This window comes from Onychomys torridus, chromosome 1 (genome assembly GCF_903995425.1).
Source record: "Onychomys torridus chromosome 1, mOncTor1.1, whole genome shotgun sequence".
Taxonomy (NCBI): Eukaryota; Metazoa; Chordata; class Mammalia; order Rodentia; family Cricetidae; genus Onychomys; species Onychomys torridus.
The window spans coordinates 141,747,939-141,760,514 of record NC_050443.1 but is presented as its reverse complement, the minus strand read 5'-3'; the positions used below and the strand labels follow the sequence as shown (position 1 = coordinate 141,760,514).

The window sequence follows — 12,576 nt, the reverse complement described above, 5'->3', positions numbered from 1 at the left end:
AATCACAGCCTTGCCTCCTCAGCACCAGTCACAGAAGCCCCTCTGTTAGGCCACCAAGGGAAGTTGCACGTAGGTAGAAATGGTAATAAGGTCATCTAGAGTTCACTGAAACATGTGATAGCAAAATGTCCGGGACACACTGTCCAACAGCCCTGGATGAAGCTGTGCCTTCAAAGGCCGAAGCAATTTTCTGTGATCATTGAGTAGTTTTCTCCAGGTGTTCAAGCCTGCCAGTGTTGGCACAAGAGTAGTCTGGCTGGTTGCTGAACTGATCGTCCTTTGATTCAAAGAATCCAGGCAGCAAGAGAAATGTCCCAAAGCTGCTAATTGGAGGGTTGGATTCCCATGCCCAGCCTTTGCTTAGCTCCAGGAAAATGCACATCAGAAAGCATGCTTACAATACAAACCTGAAGACTGTTTCTGAACACTGGCAGTGATTCTTTCACAATGTTTTAATGGTGCTTACCACCCGCCCAGTGCCACAAGGGGAGATGGCTCCCTTTATTTGTTTCATTAAGATCAATTTTGAATGTTTCTGTTAATTAAGAGAATTGTCTTTTTAGAAAAAAAAAAGAATTCTTTTCTTTTTGGCAACAAAAACCCTATTATAAGATCAGAAGTAAATGTATCATTAGAGCCTTAACTTGAAACAAATCTTGTTTGCTTTTTATTTGTTTGTTTTTGTTTTTGTTTTGTATTTCGAGACAGGGTTTCTCTGTGTAGTGCCTGTCTTGGAACTCACTCTATAGACCAGGCTGTCCTCCAACTCACAGATATCCACCTGGTTCTGCCTCCCATGTGCTGGGATTAAAGGAATGTGCCACCATGTCTGGGTCAAATTTTGTTCTTATGTTACTTTTCATAATTATATACATGATAAATATCCAGATCAAAAGAATCAGAAAATTCAAAGAAACAAAAATAAGTTAAACAACTTCGCAATGATAAAGAAAACTGACATTGTAGTGTTTCTTGCTACAGACCTTTCTTTAAGCACATACCTAAATCCACATCTACAGCTGCATGTCTTTCAGAACTTCCAGGTACTGACAGTGTTTACTGCCCTCTAAAGTACATACATACCATCATGCCCACATTCACAGAGGACAAAGGAGAAAACAGAACTGTCCAAGAAGTCTGACATCTTTTTTCTAGGTCACACAGCTGGTAGATGCCAGCGAGCTTAGGAGACTTCCTAGAGTAAACTCTAATGCACAACTGAAGGAAGCGCTTCAGTCTGTCTGAGCACCCCCCCCCCCCCAGGGCGGCAAGGATCTGGGGCTGCAGCATCATGGTTGCTGAGCATTTGCAGCTAGCTATAAGTGGAGTCTTCATTGCCGAAGTTATTAATACCCCCCACTTTTCACTTTGTACTTTCCTCTGTGTCTTCTCCAGTTCCCTTTCAAGCTCAGAAGTGGCTTGTTCCCCTGGCTGCTTTTCAGTGGCACCATCTGCTAGCCTGCTGCGGAACTGGAGAAGGCTGAGCTTGGTCTCCACTCCCAATGTGCTGTCTGCTGCTGGTGTGCCTGACAATGCTGGCCTCCTTCCTGTCCCTCTCAGATCCCTCACTCCAAACAGACCCAGAGAGTACAGTGCCTTTGGAGAATGCGTGTTATTTCCTGTCACGAAGTCTGATCAGATTTCGATTTACCCGTACAGTCCAGTGGAAATTTTTCTGTGACTTTGGGGTACAGAAGGAAAAGAAATGCTGCCCCACAACATATTCCTCTATTGAAGTCAAACAGGTCACACATTAAAGCACATTCAAGCAGGCATGTGTATATGCACGTGCGTGTGCACTGTGCACAAACACACAGGCACCTACACACACTGATAGTGTTTTCTTTGCCAGCTTCTTTCATCCAACATAAACTCTTCAGGCAACATTTTTATAAGTGAAGCATTGCTAGTTTTTTGTTTTGATTTTTTTGTTTGTTTTTGTTTTTTTTTTAATCAGCACTTGAAAAGGCAGAATGCTGGGCACTGCTAACCCTTAACATGCATCTTTGGATCCACATGTGTGTGACTTTGCTCCACTAGTCTGAGTCTGTCATTTGTGTTGTTTGCTCTTGCTAATTGCCAAGAAAAGGAACTGGCACTGGAGAAATCAGGGAACTTGTTGTCACCACATTCTCGAGTGCATTTCAAAAGGAAAATAAACACAGGAGGCTTTTCTGAGCGGAGAACCCCGGCATATGGACTGTGATAGGCAGACCCTCGTCAGAAAGAGCTTCTTAATCTCTCTGCTCAATGGGAGCCGTCTTTTCTCGCTCTATCAGTGTTCCAGTGTCATTGGTCTGTGGTGGGGACAGGAAGCATGCACACATCAAAATTTTCCCTTTTATAAAGACGATAAGGACATCAGTCACTAGGGATAGAGACCTACCCTTGTGCATTTACGACCTCATCTGAATTATGTTTGTAAAACCTAACTCTCCAATAGGGGAACAAACTGAGATCCTAGAGATTAGGATGCAGGGTAGCAGCTGCCTCCTTTAGACAGGCTTGCCTTCTCCACTCTTGAGAGTCTGCATCACAGCAAGCCCACTTCATGTATTTATACCTTCCTGGCCATTCAAGTTTCAAGCCATGATCCACAATGTGACTTAGTTATCAACTCACACAGCATAGACTGCACACCTGGATTGTTTTCCTAACACGACTTGGGGCTGTGCTGATCACACCTAATGCCTTATTGTCACACACAGAAAATTCAAAGTTAGTAGGTGGAAGATAAGGAGGTAAAAGTAGAAGGATCGATATCATTGACCCATGGTCTTTCTGAATCTGTCGGAACATGGCCATGAACATGCTCAGCTCTTAATACTGTGTCTTTGCTCAGACTCTCATCTGGAGTACCATATGGGGCAAAGGGCCCAGACAGATATGTTAGTTTCTTATAGATATTGGAAAAACCTAATCTATTTTCTCCACTGACTTTTTCTTTTAGATGAAGCCCATGGTGATAATCAGTTCTGGAATTCTGCCAGAAATATCTGGGCATGTCAGCTGACAGTCAAGGAGCAGGAAATATAGCCACTAACAAATACAAATGTCAGACGTCTTGGTCCATTATGGGCTGCTACAACAAAATTCCATTACCTCAATGACTTAGAAACATCAGAAATGTATCTCTCCTAATCTAGAGATTGAGAAACCCAAGAGCAAGGTGTTGGCCAATTCACTGTGGCAAGGGTGCTTTTCCCAGTGCATAGATGGCGTCTTCCATTTTGTCTCCACAAGAAGAAAGCTCCTTGGGACTCATCACTAAATTCAAGAACAAAGGGCTCCAACCTCATGAGCTAATAATCACTTTCTTAAAGGACCCACTTCCTAATACCCATCACATTGAGGATTAGACCACAATAGATAACATTTCAACAGACAAAACCCCTCAGAATGTAGCAATTTTATGTTCCCTGAAAGAAGCTCTGGGTTAAGTAGGGTGATGACCAAGCAGTTACATATTGGAAAGTGATTACGTGAGTCCTTGTAACGTGGCCTCAGTTGGTTTGATTGATGTGTCGTTTTCAGTCATGTAAGAGTAAGAACATACGTAAATATATGCTACCTGTCATTTTCCTTCCCAGGTTATTTTCGAAGTTGCTTTCAATGGTCCCAAAGGAGGCTATGTTGCCCTGGATGATATTTCTTTCTCTCCTGTTCACTGCCAAAATCAGACAGGTGAGTCCTACTCATTCTTCCTCATTTGGGATGTGCCTGCCACACCAGGTGCGCAGAGTGAGCACTTCTTCTGGGTTGTCTTTAATTTCCTCCCCTGTGGTCTGACCTTATCTTTAAAAGCTCATCGACTGAGTAATCATTTTTTCTGGGGTATTACCCCCTTTCATCCCTCACACAGTGGATTTAATTTCTTTCATACTATATACAAGTTCTCATGAGACACTATTGTCTCCCCTCCCTATTCAGAAAGAAAAAGTTAAATATTAATTTACCCAAATTAATGTATCTCTTTAAACTATACCTTGAGTTCATACAATGAATAGCTAGCTAAATTTAGAGAAAAACCAAACCAAACAAAAAACAAAAAAACAATACAAAACAAAAAACTCATAATCTACTGGGTAGAATTATAAAACCTCTAATTTTTAACTCTCCGAGATCCATAATGTTCTTATTTTTATAAATGTTAGTATTCAGTAGACATCTCTGAGATGGTCTTAGCTAAACAGTATGTGCTCTTAACTACCCTATTTTTCAAAGAGCACCCTCACATAATTTTATCCAGGCCCAAATTACACTCCAAAACTTTGACGTCTGAAAAGAGAGGGAATTCTCCACTTTCCTGGAAAATGGATAAACAAAGTATTTTACAATAAGGATGACAGTCATTAAACAATGACACAGTTAAATGCAACTGACCTTACTGCTCAGTCAATTTGTTTCTTGGCAACACTGTTCCCATTCCATTTTACTAGCAAGCACTCTTTCTGTGTCTGGAGCATGCATGGGTAATGGGTTAGCGAAGCTGGCCTTTGTGGTCTGACTTTCTCTTAAGACAGAACTGGTCTCTAATATGCTTTCAGCTAAATCCTATCTAAGTTCATATTTTCTACTTGAGCTAAACTGTTATTCCTAAATTAGAGAGAAATCTAATTTGCTAACAAAAAAACTAAGGGTTTTTTTGTTGTGGTGAAAATGGCCACCACAGAGTCATAGGGAGTTGGCCCTATTAGGAGATGTGGCCTTGTTGGAGTGGGTGTGGTCTTGTTGGAGAAAGTGTGTTACTTGCAGTGAGCTTTCGGGTTTCAAATGCTCAAGCCAGGCCCAATGTCACTCTCTCTTCCTGCTGCCTGCAGATCTAGAAGCAGAACTCTAATCTTCTTCTCCAGCACCATGTCTGCCTGCATGCTGCCATGCTGCCCACCATGACTATAATGTTAAACCTCTGAACTCTAAGCCAGCCCCAGTTAAATGTTTTCCTTTACAAGAGTTGTGGTGGTCATGGTGTCTCTTCATAGCAACAGAAACCCTGACTATGACATTTGTTGTTGTTTTACTGATTCTAATTTCTTGAAAGGGAGTTAAATGAGACCATCTCAATCCAGAGCCTCAGGCGTGGGAGGCAAGTACTCCACCTCCTGAGCTACCCGCCTAACTTGTGTGTTTACATATTTTAAATAACTTAACCCAAAGATTAAAATAGTCCCTAAATTTGACAGAACACAGAAAAAAAATGTTTTACTTCTTAGAAATTTGATTGCTGCCTGATACCAACAGTTAATGTCTCCATCATGATAACGGCAATTTCATAATTTCCTTGTCGTGGTTTTTTAAAGTTTTTCTTCTCTGTTACTGGGCATTTGCATAGAACCTTTCCATTTCTAAGCTAGGTATGTGGGAGAAGAAATATTTGTTCAATGTCTGCTCTGGATGGAGGGTGGGATGAAAAAGCAGCCAGGAAGTAACAAAACCAGCTTTGCAGATGCTTGTAAAAAGAGATGCAGAATGTGCAGGAGCACTTCCCTCCCTACAACACTGGTGTGACTGGAAAATGGGAAAAAATGACTCCAGCACAATGAGGTTACTTCAGAGAGCCAGCAGCTCCTCAGTGCGTGATATCCTCACACAAGGCCCCTTTCCCTGCAGGACCCCACGTGTGTTTTCACACAGTAGGGTCAGTCAAGGCTCCATACTGGTCTTTAAAACCCCTCATTGTGCATGCCAGACTTGCTTTTCAAAATCACTACATTGCATCATTTTAGTATTATGCCCAAGAACCAGGAAATGGATTTTCACCCCTTTACTCACACGTATAAGCTGTGTGATCTTGTCATGGTAATTGTTAAAAAAGGTTTATTCTTATGTGTTTTGCTGCATGTATGTATGTGCATGCATACATGCCCACTGAACTGTCAGGTCCAGGTGCTTGTGAGCCATCACAGAGGTGCTGGGATGACAACATTGTATCACAATATCAAAACATTAGGACATTCCTGGGAGTCTACACTATTGCCTTTTAGTCTATACATCCTAGAACACTCAGCAAGCCTTCCTGTCTACTTCTAGAAGGCTTAACTTAATGCCCAACTCCAAAGTGTTGTGTGCAGTGGGTAGCTGTTCCAGTTTTGACCTGAAAGTACCACCCCCTTTGAGGCTTCAGTAACTGTCACGCCTACAAGGCGGAGACGAGAGAGGACCCCCAAAGACCCGAGATCCGGATGGGGGAGCTCTCTTGGTTCCTGGACCCTGGATGCTGGAGGTAGACTGAGCAGAGTTCTCCAGAGAACACCACCAGACTGCGCTACACCTTTCCCGGACCCTGTTACCTATCCCTTCACTTGTAAGTTACCCCACAAAATAAACCTCCCTTTTGACTACGTGGAGTGGCCTTAATATTTTAACCAATAGTTGTGGCATTTTCAGGCCCAAGCTTCTCTCCATGCCACTTCCAGACCAGAGACTGCAAGAATCCTGGCATTGATGGTTACTCATAGATACTCCTCAGAAGGCCACATGAGCCAACAGTGACCATTCACCAATACCTGACCACTGCCCAGAATTCTAGTCTAATTTGAAAACAACTCCAGTTGCTGCCTAAACTGTAAACGAAGTTGTTGACATTTTCCTGTCTTAGTTTCCTAAAGTGTACTTATTCCGAAGCCCCGCCCTCTGTCATCATGGTTCTGTAGTCTGGGGCCAGGTCACACTCACTCTGCTGCCTTTAAGCTGCCTCGCAGGAAGTAGCACTATGCTCCAAAGTTAGCTTCTTTCACCTTACTGTGTCCAGTGCTTGTCTCTTGCTGCAGGGGCCGAGGAGTCTTTAGATTACAGCACTGGTGCTCCGCTTGTCTCCAGGAGCTCCACAGAGCAGAGGAAAAGGGGACAAACACTCCAACTGCTCTTCCCGGGCTGCAGCGCCACTACCACTAATTAGGTTGTCTCAAATGCCTCCATTTCTAAGAAGCTCAAATGTCAGACAGCAAGTAATTAACTAATGTTTACATGGTGATGCTTTCTGATAACTTGGTTCAAGGAGTCTGCTTTCTTTTCTTTTTCCTATCAACCGATGCTCAACGGCTTGTGTCTGCCTCCAGTTCCTCCCTAATGCATCCACCATGTCAATTTATGATCTACACTTGACCCGAACTTCTGAAACAAGCTGTGAGCATGCGCTTTGCCCTGACCTCAATGCTGGGCAGTACACTGGGGGTCCCTGTCTTTGGCTTTCAGTTACTGTCTCAATATTCTGCATAAAAAGGATTTGGTCTATGATTTCCAATTTTGAAATTTTCTCTTTATCAGACCATAGACAAATCATTTCTAAGACCAAGTATTTATCAAGAAGAAAATAGCATGACCAGGAAACTCTGTGTTACCATGGAGAAAAGTGATCCTTGCTTAAAGCTGTGTTTTACTGGTGCATTTTGAGGTTCAACATGAGAAGTCACAGCATATATCCTTCTCCCCATACATATTAGTCACCCAGACTTCATAGTTTATGTACATTAAGGGTCACTGTGGGTTGCATGTTCCCTGAGTGTGGACAAATTTGTAATGACATGTGCAGCCCATCATTACAGTGTAATACAGGCTCCCTCTCTCCTCCCTCTCCCCACCACTGATCTTTTCCTGTCTCCCTAATTTTGCCTTTTCCAGAATGCCTTGCAGTTCTAGAGTCACACAGTGTACAGCCTTTTCAGACTGGCTTTCTTCACTTAACAGTGTACATTTATGTTTCTTCCAGGGCTCTTTGTAGCTCCACGGACAATTTCTAACCCTGAGTAATATTCCACTGTCTTAGTGCACCACAGCTCATGTGCCCATTCACTGACTGAAGACCATCATGGCTGAGTCTACATTCTCGCAGATGTGAATAAATCTGCTATAAACTTTTGAATTCAGCACTACCTCTACCCCCTCTTACAGACCGAATAAAGGAGTTAAGATTCTCTTGCAGCCGGCTAGGGGCACTGCTCTGAGGTCACTCCTGATGAATAGTTTCATTGCCCCGATGATCTCTGTGCCAGGCATTTAGGAGTGCCTCACTATTTCCAGAGCTAAATGGCTGGCTGTACATCTTGTATTTTCATCTGTTTTCCGTTTTCAGGTAGAGAGAAGTTGGCTGAAAACTGAGATGGTAGGGCTTCCTCTGGTCTCCACTATCCATGTGAGAATGCTGAAGGGATGTTGAAGGACCTTTGTGTGTGACATTATGTTCATTTGTTTGCAGGCTTTGTTTCCTGGGCTTAATTAAAGATATGCTCTAGTTCTGCCAGAAACAGGCAGAGCAGCATGTGGGTGAATCACCAGCCTGGAGCACCGCGGGTCTCATTTCCGTTTCCACTATCAGGCTCCGGAATGTGACCTGAAATGCCCACGTTCCAGTTACATGGGGACAGTTTCTTCTCATTCTTTTTCTGTAATGTTAGTGAGAGAGAGAGAGAGAGAGAGAGAGAGAGAGAGAGAGAGAGAGAGAGAGAGAGAGAGGGAAGGAGGGAGGGAGGGAGATTATGGAACTCTTTTTGTAGCATTTCAAACTCAGATGACATTTATAGGAATACAGGAATACGGTGAGGAGCTCCCACAGACTCTTCTCTCAGATCTACTAACCCATAGCTTTAGGCAGAGCCAGCATTTGCCTTATCAGGCTTTGAATAACATTGTACTTCTTTATCCATTGAACTGTTTCAAGGTATTACTGCACCTGCAATGTAACCATAGAATAGGCAGTTCAGAAAACTTAATACTGATACAGTGTTATCAGTTAGTTCCCAAAGCATGTTAACTGTTCCAACAGTGTTTTTTGTTTTTTGTTTTTTTGGTTTCCTTTTGTAGCTGTATGTTGTAGTTGGGAAGTTTCTCCAGCCCTGCCAAGCCCATGCAGTCCTGTGGCCTACTTATAAAATAATCACTCAGAGGCTTATATTAATTATAACAGCTTGGCCATTAGCTCAGGCTTATTACTGAGTAACTCTTACACTTAAATTAACCCATAATTCTTATCTATGTTTAGCCACGTGGCTTGGTACCTTTCCTCAGTTAGACATTCTCATCTTACTTCCTCTGCATCTGGCTGGCGACACCTGACTCTGCCTTTCTTCTTCCTGTCTCTCTCCTGGATTTCCTGCCTGGCTATAACCTGGCTATAACCTGACGATATAGGCCAGAGCAGCTTCTTTATTAACCAATCATAGTGTACATATTCACAGTGTACAGAAAGACATCCCACAGCAATATGTTTTTCTGGGTCAAAACTGAACCTTGGGTTCCTTGTAGCATTTGGTTGAATGATTCTTTTGACCATTCACTCTGGCTGAGTTCTTCCACCCACATGAGTGCTTTCTTGGTTTAAAAATTAACTGAGAACATAATCTTGTCCTAAACAGCCCTGTGTCGCCAGCTGGGCTGTTCCCAGAATAAAGTTTCTCTACAGATGACTTTCCAGAACAACACCCTCTATCTCTCTGGCCCTAAAATGTCCCGACAGTGTATCTCATCATTCAGACCAGGCTCATACGAGCATCCCAAACTGCTGTGGTCATAACCCCTCTGACCCCAGAGGACAACCTTAGCTGTGGAGGCTTCCAAGTCCTGTGTTAATAGTACCAACTATTATTCCCAAAGGAGCAGGAGTCTTCTGTATTCCACTCCATCTAGGCAGTCTGGGCCAAAGCCAGACTTTGGAAAAATGATAAATGACAATAGACTCATCAAAGCCAAGCCAATAGCAGCCCCTGATGGCCTGGTGTGACTTCGTGTGGTTTGGGCTAACAGCTGCCTTTCCTCTGGCACAGCGGCTCCTACAACCAGTCCCAGTCAAAACCCCTCTGATGCAGAGACTCGTCAACCAAGGGGAATTACCTCTGGAAAATACTATTTCTAAAACACATCTTAGAACTTACTTGTCTCTTAAAATCCTCTCCTTTTTCTTTCTTGTAAACGTTGTAGGAGCCGTTTTGAAAGCTTTGAGTAAACGTTCACAGTTTTCTCATTCTCAAAGGAAATCGCTTTTGAAACCTAGCACTTTTTTATTTTTGTAGACAATGTGATCAGAGCTCCTTCCCGCCCTCCTTTTAGGGAGGAAAAGGACAATTTCCCTGTCACGTCGAAACACTGTTTTGATGATAACCTGTCAGCCCACCACTTGGATAAAAATATTTGGCTGTGTCTCTTCCTCGGTCTCCCCGGCACAAACGTAGCCGTGTCTGTCGACTGTTCAATGCAGTCTTCCGAGAGTCCCCGCATGACTCTAACGTTGGTTCTCATTGCCCAGGGCTTCCTTCCAGCGCTGCGGAAAGCAGCTGTGACTTTGAGGAAGGCCTCTGCAACTTTCATCAAGACAAAGAGGGTCCCGGTTGGACAAGAGTGAGGGTGAGACCGAACATGTATCGGGCAGGGGACCACACGTCAGGAACTGGTGAGTCGGGGTCGGTCAGGCCACACATCCTGGGTTTGTTTCCACACACCACTTGCTATTCTCACTCCATTTCTGCAAAGGCCATGGGCGGGGCGGGGGGGGGGGGGGGAGAAAAGAGTGAGAACGAAGAAGTTCCACCAGGCGGTAACTGGACATTTTTAAGTTGCCATTCAGGGTATGCTGTGCTACCCGAAATATTCACCAGTCTGTCAATTAGATGAATATTTGGAAACTGTTTTGCTCTTCATTTCAGATAAAATACTTAAAAAAAAAAAAAAAAAAAACACTGGATTCCATCTGTATGAAATCTACAAGGGAGTCCTTATCGACAGAGGCAGATCACTGGTTGCGGGGTCTGCGGTGGCGGGGATGCAGTCGGTGGAACGGCCATGGAGTTTGCTTTGGGGGTGATGGAAACATTACAGGACTAGAGAATGGTGGTGGTTGCTCTTGCTTTGAGAGTTAAAGAAATGAAAGCATAGTGAATCACCAAAGAAATAACACTTTGAACGTTGTTAAAGTGGGAAAATTTATATTATGTGTTCTGCCACAATAATAAACGTTGCCGGGTGGTGGTGGTGCACGCTTTTAGTCCCAGCACTCGGGAGGCAGAGGCAGGCAGATCTCTGTGAGTTCAAGGCCAGCCTGGGCTACCAAGCGAGTTCCAGGAAAGGAGCAAAGCTACACAGAGAAACTCTGTCTCGAAAAACAAAACAAAAAAATCATGGTGAGGAAAAAGCTATTGGAAAAAAATTGAGTGGACATTTCATGGGCATATCTATTCCAGAACCCAGGTCTGAGTGCTGCTTGAGTATGGAAAATGCTTTAACAACATCCTCAGGAATCACACTCAAGGGGGCACAGGGCAGGCAGGAGGCTAAGTAATTTTGTGTTTTATTTATTTATCTACATCCTGGGTGCTGTGATGAATTTGTGATGAAACTAAGGAAGCTAAATTTCTGCATATGCTCACTTACATAGACCCCAAAGATGGTTTTGGAAAGGGCCTTGCAATGTTATACCTATAATTTTTCATTGATTTCTTACAAATGGTTTAACTTGTGGAAATGCAGGCCCTGTTTGTAGGCTTTGGCCTTTTCTAAACTTTGGCAAATTAACCCAGAGGGGATAAAATAGTGATATGAACCTCACTCTCCTGGCTGAGAACCATTTCAATGAGCAAAGGAAGTGCTAGATAAACATATACACAAATGAACATAATTTCAAGGGTAGCAAAGGGTGTCTGGTAGGAAAATGTGTCCCCTTTCCTCTTAGTTTCTGTAGCTGAGGCTGAAAATTAGACATGAATCAAGTCAACAAGAGAAAAATGTAACATTGTAGTAAAATATTTTTACATGTACATGGCAATCTTCACAGAGAAAATGAAAACCAGAAAAGTGCATAGGCCTGGAAGCTTACGTATCATTTGTTAATAAAGAATGATAATGCTGTGGAACGTATTGAGGCAGGGGAAAGGGGGGAATGGTAAATTGTGAGAAAGAGACTAGGAGATCTATGGGTTTGTTTGTACAGATCCATTTTGGTGTAGTCTCAGTCTCTACTACACCGACTTCCTGAACGTGTGTGCCTCGCTCTTAGGATGTTTTGTGGCCTTCTTTTGATAGAAAGTGAGAGGACAGAGAGCTCTTTCTGCCTCGACTGTCCTCAAGTGCCTTCTGCTCAAATTAATCAATGTGCCAGGGTGGCATATTTGGGGTATTATGTTCTGACAGCCTTCAGCGCTCTGGAGAGAATAGAGTAAGGAACTGATCTGGGTTGGGCATTTAGGAGTGGTCTCTTCAGGAAAGCTGCAGAGAACACGCTTCTGTGATGTCTTTCAGTGTGGAGAGAGCTGGCCACACCAACTGTGTAGTAGAGGGGGCAGCATGGCTGCTTAGGGGGAGATGGGGATGGGAGAAGATAGAGAGGGCAATGGATGACAGGTTTGACAGACCAGAGTGAGCACTGGGGTTTTAATTATAAAGGAGATAAAAATCCACTGAAAGGCTTTGAGCAGAGAAGAGAAGGATGATGTTTAGGTTACAAAAGGGTCGGGCTGTTGTGTGACCATCCATATTTGTCCATTGCCAGAGAAAAGTACCACAGACCAGAGCTTTTTGTCCCATCCATGAGGCTGGAAGTCTGGAGTCCAGGGCCTGGAGAGGCTTTTCTTCCTGGCTTGCAGACAGCAGTGA

General features: G+C 43.4%; 1 protein-coding gene across 1 annotated transcript in view; it reads left to right on the top strand.

The window, feature by feature from the left end:
- The window catches only part of Mamdc2 (MAM domain containing 2), a 159,126-nt gene that overhangs the window by 91,374 nt on the left and 55,176 nt on the right, over positions 1–12,576 (top strand). The window contains exons 7-8 of the mRNA XM_036205401.1: positions 3,591–3,684; positions 10,238–10,381. Of these exons, the coding sequence (XP_036061294.1) occupies positions 3,591–3,684; positions 10,238–10,381 (238 nt within the window). The remainder of the gene's footprint in view (positions 1–3,590; positions 3,685–10,237; positions 10,382–12,576) is intronic.